Below are 20,959 nucleotides of genomic sequence, written 5' to 3'. Positions count from 1 at the left end.
GTTTATTCGAAACGCTTCCTTTTGTTTCATGTTTTCGATTGCTCTGTTTCGTAACCAGCCTGTTTAAACTGGATACTTGCTACCAGAGTGCGCTCAGTCAAGCTAATAAATTAGTCAGTTGCTTCAGTTCATAGCCTCCTTATCTTAGAGCTGGGCTTGGCAGTTCTGCCGGAATTTAAAGACGACCATCACATCACAAAGACTTAGATTCAGCTCCCTGCGTTCGATTTCAGTGCGTACGAATCGAAGCTTGTTCTGAAGGTTCAACATGAAGTACAAGGCCGCGCTGGTGCTGCTTTTCTTGGCCTCGATGCTATTGAGGAGTCAAGGAGAACCGTGCAAATATGCTTGGGCTGCCCTAGAAGAAGGAACCGATCGTCTCATCATCCACGATGGACAGCCGCCAGCATCCGACGCCAATGCGCCGCCTGCCGTGGCGTGGGCAAGCTTTCAGGACGACATCCACAGCAAGGGGTGAGAGATTTTTAAGTCCGTGGTGCATCAAAAAAATGTTTGGAGTAGCTCTCATAGTCATAAATATTAGGATAAATAATGCAAGCGATTTGTCGTAATGGCGTTGTTATTTGCGTTTGGTAACTGCCAATCTGCGAAACGTTTCTTGAGAACAGTTATAAAGAAGCGTTAATCATGGGCTTGAATTTCGCCACTGCTGAAGCCACATATTGCATAATTCAGCGTTTTCAACTTCTGGTTTCGGATCATGAAACTCGAACTCATGAATCCATGATATAATCTTTAATAAGGAACGCACCACTTCTTTATTTGCGGCTATTGTACTATTTTGTTATTTTGTAAAGGGCAATACAGTGTCAGAATTTCTTGTGATAACCTGGGCGACATATGTGTTTCCGAACAGTGGCCAGATTATCAGGGCGAAAGCTTTACTCGGCTGTTTGCGAAAATGTGTCCGCAAAACGGGGAACCAAAAAGTGGATCCAAAATGTAACGTGTGATATAATGTCACATTAAGATGAGACTGCTAGTTTTGAATGTGTATGTAAGGACAAGTGGTATATAAATATCATGCCATGCCTAGTCATGTCTTGAAAGTCATTGTAGTTTAGTCATGAGTCATAGTCACTTGTCATCAGTCAGCCAAATCGGAGATCTAACGTGAATGACTATGGAGTCCATGACTTGCGTAAGTTAGTCATGGCCATGTCTAGTGTCTAGCCATTACTTCCAAAGGGCTGAGTAATGGCACCCAACAGTGCTGAGTCATGACACTCTAGGAGCTACTAAAACGAAGTCAAGTCACATATGCTTTCGCATTTCTCTAATGCAGATCTCTGCAGAGCTCTCAAATTTTTTTGAATGACGCTGGGGAAATATAGATTTTTCGCTTGAAGATTAATGCCACGGGATGCCACTGCAACGTGGCGTCAATTTCGTCAAATTTATAATAGCGCTGCTTCCTTTCCCACAGCTGGGCATATCTGGAGGTAGAATCGAGCCATAAAGTGAAGGATGACGTACAGGCGTACGCTGCCGGAGCTCTGGAAGCGTACCTGACGCGGCAGCTGATGCAGGATCAGTGGGAGAACATGTTTGCTCACTACTGCGACAACCAGACCGAGTTTTGTGCCAAGCTATACGAATACCTCCAGAAGAACCTCGACTATTCGCGCTACAACGAGGAGAGGCTGAGGGCTAGCGATCCGTACTGGAACCTGGTAAGGCGGCCACTGCCCATTGCAGGCAGCTCCTGTGAAAAACCCAGAATTTTTTTTTTCGTGTATGCCTTAGCTTGTGCATTTTTTTTCTGCTCTCGAGCGTGACTTCTTGGTTGCTTCTCGTAACATAGCCACGTTCGGCTCTGACATACAATCAATCACCCGTGTGCTCCCTCTGAATAGCTGCGGAGCCATGCATGTCAACTAGGCTACTCTCAGTGATATGTACTCTGTAGTAGCTGAGACAAAAATATGACAAAAAAATACGTGCATTTGCGTGCATTTCTTGGTGTATTTATCAAAAAAGGACCCTGTTGACTTAGTGTAGCCGTGAGACGAACTCGCTAGAGAAGCAACTGCCCTCTCCCACACCGAATCGCACGCAACCGAAGATAATAATCGCTCACCATTTTCAACCCAAGCTACATATACCACTTGATGTGGCCTTGACACCCCATCTCACCCCGCCCCCCCCCCCCCCCCCCCCTCCCCCGCGAGGAAGAAACAGACGCAAAACAAGGCGGCCAGCCATTCTGTGCACAAAAAAAAAAAAGGTTTATGACTACCACTAGACGCGGAGCCCTTGGCAAAGCTAGTGAGTTTGAGATCACGATTATGTTTGAGCTATTGCCTACTCGTACAGCGCCCAAGGCCTGACTAACACGGCGAACCGAAAGGGCTGACTTAATGGGTTTCTGACTTTAAAATATACGCTGCTAGTCAGAGTTAGGAGTATTGTTTGTTGGAGCAATCTAAGTGTATAAATTTAGTTGAAGATTATCTGCAGTGTATTTTGAGAAGCCTCGATGGCTGCAATTTGACTTGTCTTCTTACAATCTTGAGAGTTCGAATAATTCATTTAGCATAAATCTTGCTTTACGGCACCAGGCCTCGCTCTTTGACTTTCCAGCATAGTGCTCTGCGCCGAGCCTGTTTCGCCACTTGTACAAGGGGAGTTCCGCGCAGGGTTCCATCCGAAGGGTTTAGTTGACGACGCTCTCATTGGCCAATGTTGTCGCTGGCGCCGGTTATCTCGATTCCTTCCAGAGGCTGTCTGCCTCCAGACTCAAAAGCGCCTTGATGGTGCGAGAGATCGATAGGCAGCTACGTACTACGTTCTGTGCACAGGCCAAAGTCGCATCGCCCTGAGTGATAACAACATCAAGTGGCTGCAGTTATCGCTTTTCCCATGAGGCTGCATAGTTTTCACAAGCCCAATCGGTTCCTTATTCATCCGAGAGGTAAAATTTAGCTTACGTTTCTTTAAATTTTCCGGCATCTGCTTCGGACAATAATAGCGAAAGCCCGTTTTTTTGCTTACTTTTTTTTTTTGTGCGCAATCTAATGGTGCACAGCGCAGCCTGTCTTTGGCGCCCTCAGTGCCCGCGCAACATCAGAACACTCTTCTCGCAGAAGGAGCAACTGTGATGCGTGTTCTCACAAACGTACCTAATCTCATGTAAAATTTGCCGACGATTACGTTACTTCCTAATGCGAAATTTGAGCTCAGCTCATCAACTGTTTCAGCTTTTCTCTAGATTGAGGCAAAGTATTCGAGCAAGATATGTATGTACAAATATAGACAACTTTTTATTTTTCACACATATTCCATAGCAACTAGTTCCTTTTCTGCGAGTGGCAGATACTAGGCCTTTACTTTCTTTTAAACCCCTTAACTGGCTCTAATTTAGGTTTTGATGGCGGCGAAACGTAGAGGCGTTCGTGTGCTGCGCGATGTCAGTGCACGTTAAAGATCCCCAGGTGGTCGAAATTACTACAGAGCCCTCCACTACGGCACCCCTTTCACTCTTTCCGCTTTCCCTCTCATCTTCCTCCATTCCTTCACGGCGCGGTGAAGGTGTTCACAGAACAGGTGCGATAGGTATTGTGCCTTTTCTTTTCTTTGAACCTGTTATTATTGTTATTGCCTTTAATTAATTAGCTAATTAAACCACACCAACCATTTTGTCACTGCACACCTTTCCTTGACGCTCTTTGCTATGGTACCATTTTTTCCCTATGTACCAACTAGTTCCTCTTCTATAGCACCGACAAGGTCATGCATACCTTTCCTGACGCTCTATCCTATATGGTACCCTTATTTTGTGGCTGCGGAGCTGGTTACGAGGCACAACGGCGACGCCACGGAACGAAGGAACGGGCGCCAAAGAGCTGCGCTCTGAAATTTCGAGAACATTGTGGACACCTGGGGTTCTTTAACGTACAATGGCATCGCACAGTACACGGGCGCCTTGCTTTTCGCATCCATCAAAAAGCAGCCGCCGCGGGGGATACGATCGTGCACCCTTGGGAACAGTAGTCGAGCGCCCCAACTACTGCACCACCACGGCGGGGCACACTGCAGAAATGTAAAAGCCTAAGCATTGCATGTACACGGCGCATCACGTTTGCTCTCATTATCTTTATTAACTAAATGCACCGTCATTATCATTGAAAATGTCATCATGGTCATTATCACTAATTGCAGCGTCACTGCCGTCGCTATTATCATCCTCACGGTACACAAGGAGAATTATGACGTGCGTTCTCTGCTGGGGATGCAAAGGGTGGAGGTTCGATTCCCTGTGGAGACAGGATATATGGATTTATTTATTTTATCTGTGGAGCTGGTTACGAGGGACAATGCCGACGGTGAGGTCGCGAAACGCAGGAACGGGCGCCAAAGAACTGCGCTCTAAAAAAATGAACTGTTAACAGAAATAAAAACCCACGAAGTACATACATATCCAACTTGAGCAGCACTGTGCTTCGTAACTGTATTTCTACACTAAGGTAGGCTTTCCCTCGAGCAGTGCCCCGCCGGAGTGGTGCAGTGGTAAGACGCCCGACTACTGTGCCGGAGCACCCGGGTTAGAACCCGACCTCGGCGACTGCATTTCGATGGAGGCGAAATGAAGAGGCGTCCGTGTGCTTTGCGATGTCAGCGCATGTTAAAGATCCCCAGGTGGTCGAAATTACTCCGTAGCCCTCCTCTTTCTCTATTTCCACTTTCACTCCCACCTTCCTCCCTTCCCTTACGGCGCGGTTGAGATGTCCACAGAAAACAAGTGAGACAACTACCGCGCTTTTCCCTTCCTATAAATCAATCAATCAATCTCTCGAGCAGCGCCTCGTTACTATCGGGGATAGATTTACTGCATATTTATTTCTATTACCTATTCTCAGGGCTTATTAGGGGGAGACTTTGAAAATGGCAGACATCCGTACGGTACGCCTTTTTGTTAACTGATAAGCTTGCGAATGAACGTGGCTATTTGAGTAAAACTAAAGTATAAAGAGTGTTTGATACTTCACTTCGATTGTTATAGATGTAAACAGTGGAGTCATAATAAACTATTTATATCTAATAGTTTTCGGCGAGGATGTCTGCGAGAGCGGAAGGAACAAGTAACAGGGAAAGGAAGTGCACCGTAACCTCCAGCATACCTCCATTTCCGGTCTGCGCGCACAAAATGAGCTGTCAATGAAGAGAGAGGCACAGTAACTGTCTCGCTGTCTGCAGACATCTCAACCCTGCCTCGAGGCAACAGATAAAGGACGGAGGCAAATAAGAAAGAGAAGAGGAGGCGCTTGTCCTCCTTTGGACCTTCTTTTTTTTTTTTTATAAGCTGCCGCTTCACCTGAGCTGGCGCAAGGAGAGGGTGCATGGTCAGTGCCACAAATGCCAGTGATACCAGATGTGGTGTGGACCAGATATGATGTTGGATGCGCACTACAGCATTGAAGTCGAAATGAACGTCTTGCGATTTTTACACCGTATGCGAACGCATGAATGTCCGTGCCTATCATGCGGAATACTGGTATCAATCATAAAATAATGCTGTAATCGAAATTGTTAAATAATTTACAATTTCTTTTTACATGGAAACGGATGTTCTTATATTTATTGCCACCGCGCCATATAAAGTTACTCTGAATTTTTTTCAGACTAGTAAAACTGTGACGAATTCGGTACTGTTTTACAGATCTTGACGTCCAAAAGGAACAGATAGTCATTGAGTAGTTAGCCAATTAAGTAAACATTCAATATCCACTGACGACACTTCCTCGACCAGTGTATCTTTATAATTTCTTGATCAAAATTCTGGACAGTGGTTAGTCTAGTAGCGATGCGTGCCTTTGATAAAACCTAAAAGAATCCCGCCTTCTCCCACACAAAAGGTCATATCCATCATCCGTCAGGAAAAAGGAGTATTGACGTATGACTCCCAAGACATTCGAAATGGCATGCCACATTCGCCTTTTAAAATTAGGCGAGTATTTAAGCTGGAATGAAATGTTTTACGCGGTTGCATCCTCAGCAGTGGAACACCAGCTTACAATTTTTAAAAGCGCTAACCTTCGTTCGATGGTCGAGCTTTCTGTCGTAAATGCATTTAATCGTCTGACCCATGTGAAATATAGCTCAGTTTAAAGATATTTTTTTTTTAACATTTGGGCTGAAATGGGCTATTTGATTCTTTGTGTAGAGATACAATTTTGTTTTTCTTTTTCTGGCGAAACATGAAAAAAACAGGCGAGAATGCAATATTTGAAAACATTACATTCATCGCTGACGTTCGGTGACATTTTCGAATCTGCGAGAACCATTGCATGGTAAGGATTGACCTTGGAGTTGCTTCGTGTCAATTGAAAGAATATTGAAAAAGGTCCTCCTGATAGCAACGTAGGTATATCTAGCAGCCTTCTACAGCGAAGCTTAGATTTAAGGAACCAGCTGAAGCTTCCATGGGCTACATGTATCCAAGTTCTTACGCCTTGTTACGTTTTTTATGTATGTAATTTAGGTTTAACGCATAGTACCAATTTCGAAGTCAAAGATAACGCGAGAAAATTTGTTGATTGATGCATAAGTTCTTTGTTTATTTTTAGTCCTGTAACAGGATCACTGAGCATACTCAACTTGGCGTCCTATACATTTTTTTCTTTTTTTTGTAACAGATTCATCTTCAAATGCAGCAAATGCTTGGCCTGAGCGACGCCTTCGAAAACATCACGCTAGACACGTCTCGCAAAATGACAAATGTTACCAGAGCCCTGTAAGCTTCCCACCCATTTACATAGGCTTTCTGTATTTAATTAATTGCTTCATTGATTGTTTACTTAGACTGGCGTTGTAGCTACAGCAAGATTGCCCTTTTAGCACAGCAATCTACTCAGTAACACATTATCACAATAACCAGACGAATAGAAAATCATCACATTGTAAACGAATGCAATTTTGGACAAAACCTAGATCAGTCGAAGCGCCCCGACCCGCCAGAAAGGATGTGTATCTATTCGTAGCGGGAAAGGGGTTTTTAAATATTTAGCTCCTGTTCTTGCACAGGAAACAACGCTTCTTAGCGCATGGTAGCTTTAAAGCGAGAGTACCTTCAGGAGATTTTTAGATACTCTTTTGCAATAGGAAACAAAAATAATGTATAGTGCAGAGAAAGGCATAGATGGAAGTAAGAACATGTCACCAAGCCTTTTTACTCCTTATCCAAAACTTTCTCGTACATACGCCGGTAGCGCATATATTTAAGGGCTGGTAGAAAAAAAGCGATTGCTTTCTATTCCTACTGTTTCAGCTACCTACAAAGAGTAGACCATAACTTATTCCTACCAAACTCCAGTTATATTTTTGTATATTCATTTAAGGTAGTATCATAGCAGCCAAAGAAATCTGTTTCTAATTTGAACACAAAAGCTCTCGAAGAAACAGGGCAGTATGTGACCTCTAGGGCATATTCGGCTCATAGTGTCTGTGTCGCATGAGTTCCGGAAGTGCGCCCTTTCTCATTTATTTGCATTTTAGATTAAAATACCCGGTATAACGAGCTTTGGTATTCTGCTTGTTCCACTTTGTAAACTTTAACGAGTGTCAGATGGCTGCATTTCGCTGAACACCGTTTCGAGAACAGGACCATAGTGTCCTGTGAGACGAAAACAAGTCATTTTCTCTAAGCATTGCTCAATGCGAGGCTTTTCTCCCGTCGCTTATTTAAGTGTTTTGTCAAGAACTGAAACCTCCTTGCCTGTACCGGTTCTGCTTTAGCCGTTCAGTATGTGCAGTGTGCGACAACTAACCTCAAAATCTGTACTGTGAAAAACTGCGCCGAAATAAACACACCACAAGAAAGAAGACGTCTTCTTTCTTGTGGTGTGTTTATTTCGGCGCAGTTTTTCACAGTACAAATATAAACCAACTAGCCCAAGAAACGGTATTAAAACCTCAAAATCTACTACCTCTCATCTCGGCCCAGACTGTTCAGCCTCGTTGGCGACTTCATCGACCTCGAGGCCGCACTTCGACGCAGTAAGGACCTGCAGTCGTTCAGCATCGTGCCAGCCTGTTCGGCACTGGTCAAAGTTGTAGGCAACAACGAAGACATCTACATTGCTCATGACGCCTGGTTCCTCTACCGGAGCATGTTGAGGATTCAAAAGAAGTACACTTTTCCCTGGCACCACAGCCCGTCTGAAACCGGTCCAGGTACGCATGAGGAGTGGGCTCTTTACCTGAGCTCTCTGAAGGCGTTGGCAGTTCGTAATATATATATATATATATATATATATATATATATATATATATATATATATATATATATATATATATATATATATATATATATATATATATATATATATATATATATATATTGGTGTTCCTTATTGATGTCCCCCACCTCTTACAGCACGCGTGAGAAAAACACTTTCCTTCAACCAGTTCCAATAGTCTTGCCTCCCTAGAAGCAACACTTTCTGACACCCCACCGAAGAACGGAACGAGAGGCCCCAGAGAATGCTAGCATGCTTTCGTCCCTCTCTCTATAGCCCTCCACATGCATAAGGAAGGTCACCGAGCCACTTAACTGTGTCACCTGAGGTCATGCCAACTTAAGTGCTTGCTTTCATAAGCGGTCTTTCTCCTCCGCCCATATCCTTCTTCGATCCTGACGGCAAACCATGCTTCTTCACCTCGCGTTTCGTTTCCCTTCTTTTCTCTTTTTTCAATTTTTCAAACCAGCCTTCCTTCTCTTCCCGTTTCTTCTTGCCTATCCTTTCAGATCAATGTTCAATATCCGTATACGAAGTACTGACGAAGGCCAGCAATGTAGCAATGTAGCAATGTAGCAAGGTAGCAATGTAGCAATGTAGCAATGTAGCAATGTAGCAATGTAGCAATGTAGCAATGTAGCAATGTAGATGTAGCAAGGACCTTAATGTTTAGGGCAACTATACATGGTAATTTCCTCAAGGTATACTGATCACGCTAGGCAGCGGATCCAGAACAGCGTATGAGCAACTTTTTCAATGCAATAATTTTACGAAACAGTAACACTTACTGTACATTACAAGTCGACAAATTTACGGCGTCTTCACTTTGAAGCGTCGGTAACCGCGTTCTTGTTTGATGCCATCTCCCGTGCTCCTAGGAATGTATATCAGTGCTGTCAAGGAAGATATAACATAATTATCCTCAACTGCAGGTGTTTTGCTAAAGTGCCCCAAAACCTCAAGACACCGGAAAGCCTTTCATAACATGGTTTGTAGGAGTACGGTGGCGAAAATTCTGCTGCACTCAGCAGACGACACACAGTTTAGTGCTACGACCTTTCGCCGTGACCATGAGAGCAGATGCGATATGTAAACCGCATACTACTTGCCAAAAAGTATCCATTTGCAAAAATGTGAGCCGAAAATTATTATTCTTCTATGTGGTGTCTCAAATTGGTTCGTCGTGGAGGTATTCGGGACAAAATCGTGCGTTAGTTGTTAACAAAAACATTACGGAATGAAGTGAAAGAACACAGTGCAGTTACATTTTATGCTGTTGTCAAATTCCTCACCCAGGGCATAATGTGCAACATACCTGACACTTTGAATTCGACTGATTCACAATATTCAATCCTTGTAGGCAGACCTCTAAAGTACAATAGCATAATTGGCGCTCATTATATAAGCTTGTTACATTATCTACCATTACAGGTGGCGTTATTCCTGGCCATACAGTAACTATGTCCTCGTATGCCGGGAAGCTGGTCTCTCTGGACGACTTCTACCTGACTTCCGCCGGATTGGTAAAAGCACTCTCAACCTGTCTATGTGGTGGTATAACTATCTCTCCTCCCCGGCACACGCTTCTGCTGGAAGTGAAGTCCCAGCTACAAGCAGAAAACACCTTCTGTTCGTAGACGCAGCTAGATATAGTCCTTCGTTTGCTGTCATTGATTTTCGTTTTAACCATAGTATGCAGTAATTCGTCATTTATGGCATATTTCTGGTAAAATTCGATACTTTCAAATAAAAGAAATTTATCAAGCAGTCTACTCACAAAAAAAGTATGAAACACAATAGAAGCTTGAATAAATGGTGCCAGCTTCTCCACCAACACAAGCAAGTTTCCGCCGGGGGCGCAACGCGCTCACTCAGCGGAAACTCGGTTCTGTGGATACCAGACGCACCATGCACAATCTGAACAATAGTGAGATTTAGTATATCGGGGACGTACAAGCGTAGACGTATACTAGTTTACCGTACGCCCGCTACGCACGGGCAATAAGGGTGGTAGGTGAGGAAAGGTGCAGCCAAATCACTTGCGTAGGAGGCGTCCGGTAAAGCGGTATACGCTATTACGTCCCCGGTGTGCTAAATCTCTCTTATGTATACTGTAGTGGAAGACGTAGGGACGCTTTGACACTTTAGCCTTAATTTGGCCGACAAGAAAAGATGTCTAGTCTAGCAGTTACAACACTGCAAGCAGATGCTTTGTGTCTGTGTTTCCAAATTAGTATGAGAAAATGTCTATACATTTGACTCTGTATTTCAAGCTGCAGTCATCTAAATAGAAAAGAACGCTAATTTTTCTTTATTCTGTCATGTGATCCGAACTTAGTGCACTCGGCGACGTGAGAGAGTAAAGGGTGCTAAGGCGACGTAAACCATTTGTCGTGGATCCCTGACAGGTCGTCACTGAGACATCTATCGAGAACAGCAACCCCGACTTATGGCTGCTGCTGGACCCCGAGGCGGCTCCTCTTACCTGGGTGCGAGCGATGGTGGCCACCCGACTGGCCAGGTCCGGAAAAGAATGGGCTGATATATTCGCGGCGAAAAACAGTGGAACGTAAGTACTCTGATTAGGTGTTCTGTTGCTACTGCCTGTAAATGAGAACCCGGGAATATATGGTCGTGTACAGCTCTATGACAGAGAATGACTGCGCAAAGAGGTCATGTCATTTTGCTCAAAGGTGTGCGCAAAAAGTATCTCTGGACATAGTGTGCGATTTCCACAACTTCTAAGAACTTCCTGCGGCGTGCATTACCGGGTGGAAGGTTTCTCTAGTGGCGTACGGACAATACTATGCGCAGGACCTTGCCGCGACCTCTACATGAAAATAGCGTGCACAATTTTTATAGTATACAGCAGATGCAAGGTATACCTTAAAGCAAGTGTCCGAAAAGAAAAGGGTACTAACTCAGGCTTGTTGATAAAAGACCCAAGAAATAGGACCAAATCACGCTTTCAGAACGAGACAATGAAGAAAGCGAAGACTAATGGCAGCGTCATTGTACCCTTTTTTTTTTTTCATACTCCATGTTACAAAACAATACTTCAATATGCTCTCTCCTAATCTGCAGATCATATCGCCGAAGAAAAAATAATTTTTGACTCGCGAGAAATTATTGCTTGAACAATTCGTTTTTTCGCCGCATGGTCACTGAGGTTATTACTTGAGTGGTGCCAGCTTCATGTGCCACGAAGACGTGTCATATATAATCGCGTTGGTGCCTATTGGTGGAACGGTCGCCGACAGCGCAGCATTATGCTGAACCCTTCAGCGGACTGCAGCAGCGGCTTTTCAAGGTTCCCGTGTTCAAACAAAATGAATTACTCTTTTACCTACCCTTTTTTACACAGCAGACGTTCTAATACTGCTGCACGAACTTCATTCGTCGGTGCATCGGCGTTTTGTCGCAACTTGGAGAGTTGAGGCGAAAGGAAATGTACGCCGCACAGAAAGCCCATTTCTCTTCTACCTACATCTGACCCCCGTTGGCCGGAAAGAGATATATTCAATTAGGATGGCATATTGACCTCATATTAGCCCCCTCAGGTTTGAGCATTAAACTTATTTATAATGGAGCTGCAATGATGTCTTTACTAGATGCAAGGGGCACTCCGTGATGTTCCCTTTAAACCGATGCGTTTTCTGCTAACCCACATGATGCTTTTATTCACTCAAATTAAGGCACCATCAATTATACCCATTTCGCGAATGCTTATTATATGAATACGGTCTCGCTAACAGTTTGTTACCATCTAAAGCATTCAGTATCACCCCGAAGTTACATCCATATTTGCTTGATTAACATTTTTTTCTTCTACTCAGCAACCACCAAGTACGCAGTCCAGTGTACAGTCTTCGTCAAAAGTTTAGAGCCCTGGGGTTGAGTTCCTAAAACCACAATGGTGCTCCTTTACATATTACAAGGGAGTCGTTCTCGTTGGAGAGAGTAACAAAAAAAAAATCTTTTTACCTTCAGGAAATCGAAACACTGGGAACGCATTACGAGCAATACGATGTGGAGTAGAAGCAAACCACCTAGCCTCTAATTGTTTCGCAAAGAATGCACACACCTGTAATAAAATATCTTTGGAAGAAAGCAAGCATAAAAGCACAGCCTAACTACTCATTTGAGTTCACACATTACTGTCATATTCCCTAATTTGCAGGTACAACAACCAGTGGATAATCCTCGATTACAAGTTGTTCACACCCGAGAAGCCCATCCTAAACGACACGCTGTGGCTCCTGGAACAGATGCCGTATGTCTACCTTCCGCTTTTAAGCCTGCGTAATTTGCAGTAATATTCATGTTCCTCTTTTTCTAAGGCCTGTTGTACTTGTGAACGCTTGTTTCAGTGGGATCACAAGGCAACGAGACATTAGTGACATTCTTCGAAACAGGACGTACTGGCCTAGCTACAACGTTGCGTGAGTATAGAGTTGCATGAGTATGAGTGTTGTGCGTGTGTTTGAGTACGGAGGAAGCGTACGGCGCATAACGCGTAGTGCGAAGCATGCAAAAAGTAGGAAATACATTTTCAAAGCTTGGTATTGTAATTTTAACATCTGACAACAGTTCAGCGTAAGTACGGATTGAGACTGATGTTCGTACATGTGTTTATCACTATTTGGACTCACCTATAGACCTGTGGCGCACTGCAAAAGGGTGCCTCTCAATCCATCCCCCAGCAAGCAGCTTCACAAGCGCAAAACGTTCATAGCAATAGCGGTGAAATGGTGCGAAATATTTCTAGAGTATGTAATACGCATTTAAGCCAAATCACAAACTCTCCTCCGGGGTATCAGTTTAAAACCTGGAGCTTTTAACTACCGCTGCCGTTATTTCTATAAGCGGCAGCAGTAGAATGAGGCCGAAAATGAGAGTGTGGCGTATTAGAGTTGGAAGACATGTACAAACGTAATTTTGTTCTCATAGCGTCGTTTCTTTTTTATTCCATAGTCCAAAATTTTAAGTAAACCTCCAAGATGGAGTAGAATTTGTAACGAGGGAGTGATTATTCAGTTTATTCCACATAACCGCAGTCATACGGCAACAAAAGAAAACAACACAGCTTTTTGAAAAGTTTCGTAGTTGAAGAAAAATTCGTCGTTATCTAGCGTTTGAACCTGAGACCTTGCGATAACGTTTCAGGGTTTAGTAGAAATGGAAAAAGAAGAATCAGTAGACCCAACACACGGTGCCGAGAAGGGAGGGAGACGAACTGTTTGAAGCAGAATTGATTAGAAAGTACAGGGTACACGGGATTAGAAAGTACCTTAGTGAGTCGCTCGTTTAAATTAACAAGTATGGGAATTCCGTTTGTTTCGGTCGGGGTGCCTGATGTGATGCATCCTTTACAGCACGCCCTAGCGCAGCAGGCAATTTGGCATTTTGTGTACCTGTTGTTCAGCGCTGTATGTTTATCACACTTAGGATGTTCCACCATGAACTTGTATTTGCTGCTTTTTATCTTGCGCTATACCAGTAGGCGCATCGTTTTCGGTCCACACAGTTTGCACCAAATGACAAGCCACACTTATTCCAAATAGGTGTTTCTAACCGATAGCGGACATGCGGGCATGAATACTATGCTGCTCGAGAGAAGAACAACAAATGGTGACCCCGAGAAGCAATGAAACAAGAGCACTAATATGAATTAACGCAACTAATTTCCAATTCCATTGGTGATCATACCATCACTTAGGCTTGAAAATATGTCGTGGCATTGTGAGGCGCATGCTTTCAGGTCAGTGACAGGGGTTCGTGTGAAGGGAGAGCGTACTAAACCGTCAAAGTTAAAATGGATAGCACAATTACTTCTACCGAAGAAAACCACGCATCGGAGTAAGGTGTAATACAACACGCGCCCTCCTCAGTGAACTCAGGTGGCTCCTACAAAGTTACGTCAGCTTAAATATTTATGCCTATATTTTTTTTATTTTTCAGTTACTTCGACGAGATTTTCGAAATAAGCGGACAGCCACAGCTCGTGGAGGAGTACGGAGACTACTACAGTTATGACAAGGCGCCCAGGGCAAACATATTTAGGAGAGACCACGTCAATGTTCGTGACATGGACTCGATGATGGCACTAATGAGGTAAGAAACACGTTTCTTTCTTTTGCAATATACAAATATGATGCTTATAGCGGTGCAGCTAGTGATACATTCCAACTAAAGAATAGTAACTTTTCCCTAATGCCTGAAGTTCGGCATATTATTAATAAAAGCATGGAAAAAGCGAAATTTATTCGAAATATAATATCTAAGCCTAATGGTGTCCACTTTCAACAGGCAACACGTTTGCCGTCCTTCTCACACAACGTCAGAAAACTGCGGTCTTATACACGGATTAAGAATAAAGCTTTGCTCCGAAAGACGACCAGCACTATTTCGTGCAATGCGCCAGAGTGAAAAGTTGTGAATCGAAAAGTGTTATGAGTGCCGTTTAGAGCTGGCGTACTCACTAAAAGTGGTTTTCATTTGTTTATTTTTTTTTTTCAAGGTACAATGACTACACCCATGATCCCTACTCAAGCTGCAACTGCACGCCGCCCTACAACCCAGTGTATGCCATATCATCTCGCTACGACCTGCTCGACCCGAACGGCAAATATGACGTGCCCGAGATGCACCGAAGATCGGTGGGAGGCATCGATATGAAGGTAAACACGCGAACCTATACTCCGTTTCATACATCAAGTGCAACACTGCCAAAGCTAGAGCTCTTTTTTGCGCCCCCCGCATCCGCGATGAAAAATAGTGCCTGCTCTTGGCGAAAGGTAATAACAGTTGCTTTATCTGCAAGCTTAATATATTTTAAATTTGCCATCAACTTCATAAAAAGCACCTTTTTTAGAGAGAAAGGATTGGATTCGGTGAATTTGTATGTTTTGTTCCTCGTTTTCTTTTGTGCCGCGTTTTCACTGCCCCGCAACCCTGGCAGCTGTGCCCTCCGCGCTGCGCAACGCAGCGGCCTCAATTTCCTGTTCGGAGCAGATTTTTTTCTAAAGATCCGCACTGCGAAGATGTCGAGATACACGAAGCAAGTTATAGCAAACGTGTATGCTCGGAATAGAGCCCATTTCCACAGAAACCATTCGGCCACAAAACGAGCGCGTAGTGATACGCCTCCCTTTTTTGTTTTCTTGTGGACTACTTGCGTAGCTTTGGCTGCGTTGCACCTGATGTATGAAACGGAGTATAGGCAGCTCGAGATGAGACACGTGAGATAAAAAAACAAAACAAATACAAGGAACGTATGCGGGGCAGATAGGACGCACATTCAGACACGTACACTAGAGTTTTCAGTGGGGGTGCCACTATACAGAACCCAAGCTCAAATTTCGCGGCGACTGCAGCGCCACATTTCTCGCGTAGTGGCAAAACGTGACACGTCGGGTCTTCGCCGGAGCAGACGCTCCGCTAGGTTCCTGTGCACGCGCGATGGTCGGGTTGCGCCAGGCGGTTTACTCTTTTTTGCGATACGAAAACGCTTCCGGCGATGTCAAATGGAGTTACTAAATAGTGTTGTTTTGTCAGAAGCCACAACAGCAGGCCAAGCGCGGACGAGGCTCGCTGTGAAACTATGCAGATTCCTTTGTCAGGTTCCAGAAGTCGTTATTGAATGGGATTGTTCTGACAGGTCTCGCATTGTCACAACCCCCCCCCCCCCCCCCCCCCCCTTACGGTCAACAGAGGCACGGGATCCCCTTTACGGTTACCCGTCGTCCCTGTATGAGGTTTGAGAACACGGTGAATAGTTATGCCGGTCAACCGGTGAAGTACTTGTGTCGGTGTGTGATTGAGGCAATAGTTCAAGAAAGTTACTTCCTTTTACAATCAATTGAATATATAGATAGTAGTCCAAGTTACACAGCATAAAAGTAAAAATAATAAAAAAAGAATGCTATGACACGATACTGATAAAAGACGACTCGGTAAATCACAAGCGAAAAACCCGACAATGAACCAAACGCTGCGATAAAAGAATACATAAAGATAACAAAGCAAGTATTCCAGATATAATAAGTAGGGGCAAGAGTTACACAGAAAACACAGCATACAAATACCAAGTCAGATGAAGGTTAAACAAAGGCGAAAACAATGAAAAGGGATAATTTTAGCGCGAATTAAGTAGGAAACGGACGAGGACAAAACACAAGAGACGAAAGAGCGCTTCGTCTCAACAATATTCAATTAGCAGACAGTCTGTGGCAAGAAGAATTTTCACGGTTTTCTTGCTAGATGAGGCGTCGAAGTCGCAGAACTGATCGCTAGCGTAGGCCGTACAAGAGGAGAAACGATGAGTTGATCGCGGGCTCCGTGAAATACAATTCGCTTTCTCAGAGCGCCGCGAGAGAGGCCCGGAAGACTGATTATTCCCAGAGCATAATTCCGCGGGCATGCTGAGGTCTGCCTTTTTGTACTCTGGGCTGTTTGCGCTGTGGCCGCGTCAAGGACGCTCGCTTGCACGGTCGCTGCTCCGAAGCGTCATATCGCAGCATGCTCGGAGGAGCGGGAGATCCTGTAAGTTCCGCTCTATAGGTGAGGCAGCTTGTGACACGCATTCTTTGTGCAAACGAAAACATCCAAGTTCCCCCTTGGACGTAAACTCAGAAATGTCGCCAGTTGACAAAGACGCCTTGGAGCGGAATCAAAAGAGTACAATGGTTTAATACCACGCCTAGATAATGAAAGGGATGGAGGAGTATTCTGTGTTTCGCTCCCAGCGTGTGACTTGTTTGGCCAATTTTTTAGCCGCTCTTTCTGTTTTATGAAAGCTCTGAAACCAACCAAACCAACAGATATGCAACGTGCCACGCCCGCGATTGACTCACATGCATGTGAATGTGCCCTATGGAACACCTGCCTTTTCATTTCTAAAACGACTGAGAAAATATCAAGGAACGAGGCCTTTTTTGGGAAAACATGTCTCGCTGAGACGCTTTTGCAGTTTTCTGCTAATTGGCCAATAAAAAAATAAGTCGTAAGAGCATTAAAAAAGCGCCCATATGTCTCGTCCACACTACTGACACGGCGCACCCCAATCGCTTCACAAGTTTCATGAGCGCGAATCAAAAATTGCCATAAATGAAGCACAGCCATTAAATAAGAACCGAAATAAGTGAGACGAACAATGCAGTAGCTTTCACTGAGCTTGGGTTTCACCTGCTTCTCGAGCCACCTGGAGCACACGGAGCACGCATGTCATATATAATACTATGCTGTTGAGTCTCCTGTAGCATTTATGCCTCCGCAGAAACACCTCTCGTGGACTGCAAGTTTACTTTAATAACGTCATAATATAAAACGAAAATCGTATATGTCCCACACTACAGCCCAAAACGATGATCAACGAGCCAGCCGCTTGATTTCAAAGTGCTGATAATAGATTTGAATTGTTAAAGATATTACATACGACAATATAGTGGACGTACCTCTAGACGTACCTCTTTCTTTCGTTTTTTCTTTGCCCCGCTGCGGTGATGCAGTCAGTGGTTAGGGCGGTAGACTGCTGTGACCAATAATGCGAGATCAAATTCTGGCCGCGGCGGCTGCTTTTCGATGGAGGCTAAAGGCAAGGTCCATGTATACTATGCGATCTCAGTGCACGTTAAAGAACCCCAGGTGGTCAAAATTTCCGGAGCCCTCTACTACGGTGTCTCTCTTAGAGCCTGAGTCATTTTGGCACTTTAAAAATTGCAGCCCATGAACCTTGTTCTTCTGTGTTACGCTATCTGAGCGGAGTGTAATGGAACCGTTGCCAGAGCTCAGGGACCTGTGTACCCAAAACTCTTCGTTTTTCAGATAAATGTTTTGCCAGTCTCTAGAAAAGTGGCGTCCTTTTCTATAGCTGATTGTATCAACAGTTTTCTATTCTAGAACACGTGTTGAGTACCGTACCTCTCATGCTCGGTATTATTATATCCGCCTGTAGGTAATCCACAAAAGGACTTCTACGCTTCACCAGCGGAAAACAGTTATCCTAAATCAAGGGGAGTCGAAAATTATTTTCATGTTGTGCGTGAATTAGTATATCTATAAGGATCACCGGGCACTAGGTGCAGCGAACAAACGCCTCCCTTGGCATTACGTCTGAACCTGTATATTATTTGCGAATCGACAGTCCAACAGGAGGGCTGTGTATCATGCGGCACTTATTAGACTTGGACGAGTACGCCTCCTTTGTTCTTTAAGAATGTTTTCAAACAGGCTAGCTGCAGCATGCAGTCATTAATACCTACCACATCAAAGCCGGAGGCTATTTAGTTGGCTATGTTCTTTAGTTAAGTATATGTCCAGGATACATTTAATGAAATGCTAGAGGTTCTCATTTTACGTCTCATTCATGCTCTGCGGCTGTGTATTCCCATGTATTATTCTTTCTGTTACAGCTCACAAATTACAACATGTTCAAGTCACTGGAGTTCATCGGAATCAGCGGACCAACCTGGGACGCACAGCCTGTCTTCCAGTGGAGCAGCAGCGGGTTCAAGGACAGCCACAAAGGTCATCCAGACATGTGGGACTTTGGCCCCGTGCACCATGTGTGGGGATCGTGTCCATAAGGCGATGAAAAGAGCTGGATGACAAATAAATTAAACATACGACCCTGTCTCAGCTCGTTCTCAAATCGGTACGCTGTTGAAAAATATTTACACACCGAAATAAAACGTGTGGAGAGTCTGCACTGGTACCAGATGACGTTGTCCAACGTGGCCATTGCACAAGACTGAAAGCAGGAATACACGGTGCACGTGCAGGTGCCAGAGAAAGCTCTTTGGCAGACAGTAAATGTGACCCTCTCATACTTTCATGCATAAAATAGCGTTAATTATTGAATATACAAGGAAAGCTACGTGAGATATCTCCCAACCGAGCGTTCGTAACAATGGGAAACATATAATGGCCGCTGTTACATACTCCTTCACGTAGACGTAAAAGTAAACTTGTTATACTAGAAAGGAAGAGAGAGAGAGAGAAATTTTATTTGCCCAACAGAGCCATATCCTGTGCTTCAGACACGCAGGATATCCTGCGCGATTTTAAGTCACCATATGTGTCCTCATGGGCAGCGATAGTGATGAGTAAACTCTAGCCTTCAAAATGAGCCTCGCAGAGGTTTTCGTAGCTCCTCAATGGGTGGCGCAGGGTAAATCAGAGGGAAAAGTCTCAGTAGCAGAAGCCACTATGTTCACACTGTAAAAAATAAATCCCAGTCCAAGTACCGCTTTCGGGTGTGGCCAGAGCCGGCTAGCCTAAATCGCCTTCTATAACCTCGTTTATCTCCTGCTGTGGCACTGAAGGGCGTCCAGAGCCTCCATTCAGGTTGTCGGCGTGGCCATTGAGCCCGTGTCAGGAGAGCCTCACCTCTGACAACATCCACGTGGGCACGAATGCGTTTCTTTTGGCCAGGCGAGCAACGGCAAGAGACCGCTTTACGAGGGGCGTGCTTCGCAAAAGAACTAGCGCGTCGGGACACATAAGCACGCGCAGCTGCGGGCAGATTCCTCTGCCGTTTCACGGTAATGAAGACCGCAGAAGTGTGCGGTCTAGTAGTGTGGCCGCGTGCAGCTGGGACTGGTGAGCACCCTGTCCCCGCACAGCAGCTGATTTCTTTAGGTTGACCCAGCCATGGTGGTCTCGCGAACCACAGGAGCGTCGTGGTATTGGAAATCACCATTTACTTTGGGCACCAGCGATGTTTGCAAGCACGTTTGAATTGTGAAGAGGTAAGTGGTTCCATGAGGTGCATTCAGGTATTCTAATACGTCATATACTAAAAACATAAGCAATATTCATTTACAAATAACGTAACCTAGGAACGGTAATCTTGCCATGTGATTTAATCTTGCCACGTCACTAAGCGGCCAGAGAATCTTTTTGTTGTTGGGTATGTTACGGAACGCCCCATTATTTACGGTGCCAGCTTTTACGGCTAGACAGTTAAAAATATCGTGTTCACCTGCATGAAATGTCTTCCCAGCGTAAGAACAGATCACGTGATCTAGTGATTGACGAGTGATGTGGCAACTTAAGAGTCGACACTTCAACACTTGTCCATTTTACCCAAATTTCACAAAAAATGCAGTAATTGAAACAATTGTGAAATATTGATAGCTTTTTAATATTCCGTAATTGCTTCAGTCAGCCTGTAACACAGCCTTCAAGCAAAGCTGGATCAACTTATAATGCAACAATTCGACTTTGTCAAGTGATCAGGCACCTCAAATGTTTGTAACGCCACGCTGCAACGAAATCTGACCTTCGATAAACAGTTGGTGGTGTGGCTTTAATGAAAAATAATGCCTTCTGACTATTGACACCCATTTGGGCTATATTACAAAACAACTTGGTGGCGCTACTCAGGCTTGTGCTCGTTACCCACAACTTCAACTTTTTTCCTTCCAACATGTAGATGTCGGCGTATAGCTTTTATTTCGATTAAAGTAATCTCATTAACATAAATTGCAACCACGTAAGTGAGCTTAAAACGTAATTGTTTAAAAATACATCAGTTCGTGAAACTCAACGCGCCCGTTTCCGACAGAGTGAAAGTCTACAATAAATGCTATCTGGCGCCATTTGCCCACGATATGATTCGAATGACTCGCACTTGTGTAATCTGTGTCATGCATCAAAGATTGATGCTTGCTCAGGGCTCGCTTCTTATTTTTATTTAT

The 20,959-nt window shown here is 44.3% G+C and overlaps 1 protein-coding gene across 1 annotated transcript; it reads left to right on the top strand.

Moving 5' to 3' along the window:
* Positions 1-216: 216 nt before the first annotated feature.
* LOC146197256 (putative phospholipase B-like 2) lies at positions 217-18,891 on the top strand. Its single transcript, XM_084599054.1, has 11 exons — positions 217-474; positions 1,448-1,694; positions 6,657-6,754; positions 7,964-8,193; positions 9,690-9,781; positions 10,667-10,827; positions 12,439-12,531; positions 12,629-12,700; positions 14,220-14,372; positions 14,779-14,938; positions 18,671-18,891. Exons 1-11 carry the CDS (start codon positions 269-271, stop codon positions 18,842-18,844), a joined length of 1,686 nt encoding a protein of 561 aa, XP_084455180.1. The 5' UTR covers positions 217-268; the 3' UTR covers positions 18,845-18,891.
* The last annotated feature ends 2,068 nt before the right edge of the window (positions 18,892-20,959 follow it).

Source organism: Amblyomma maculatum, chromosome 3 (assembly GCF_055883805.1).
Source record: "Amblyomma maculatum isolate TAMU_Amacu chromosome 3, ASM5588380v1, whole genome shotgun sequence".
NCBI classification, from domain to species: domain Eukaryota; kingdom Metazoa; phylum Arthropoda; class Arachnida; order Ixodida; family Ixodidae; genus Amblyomma; species Amblyomma maculatum.
The sequence above is the reverse complement of the archived record's forward strand: the minus strand, read 5'-3'. Positions and strand labels throughout refer to the sequence as shown.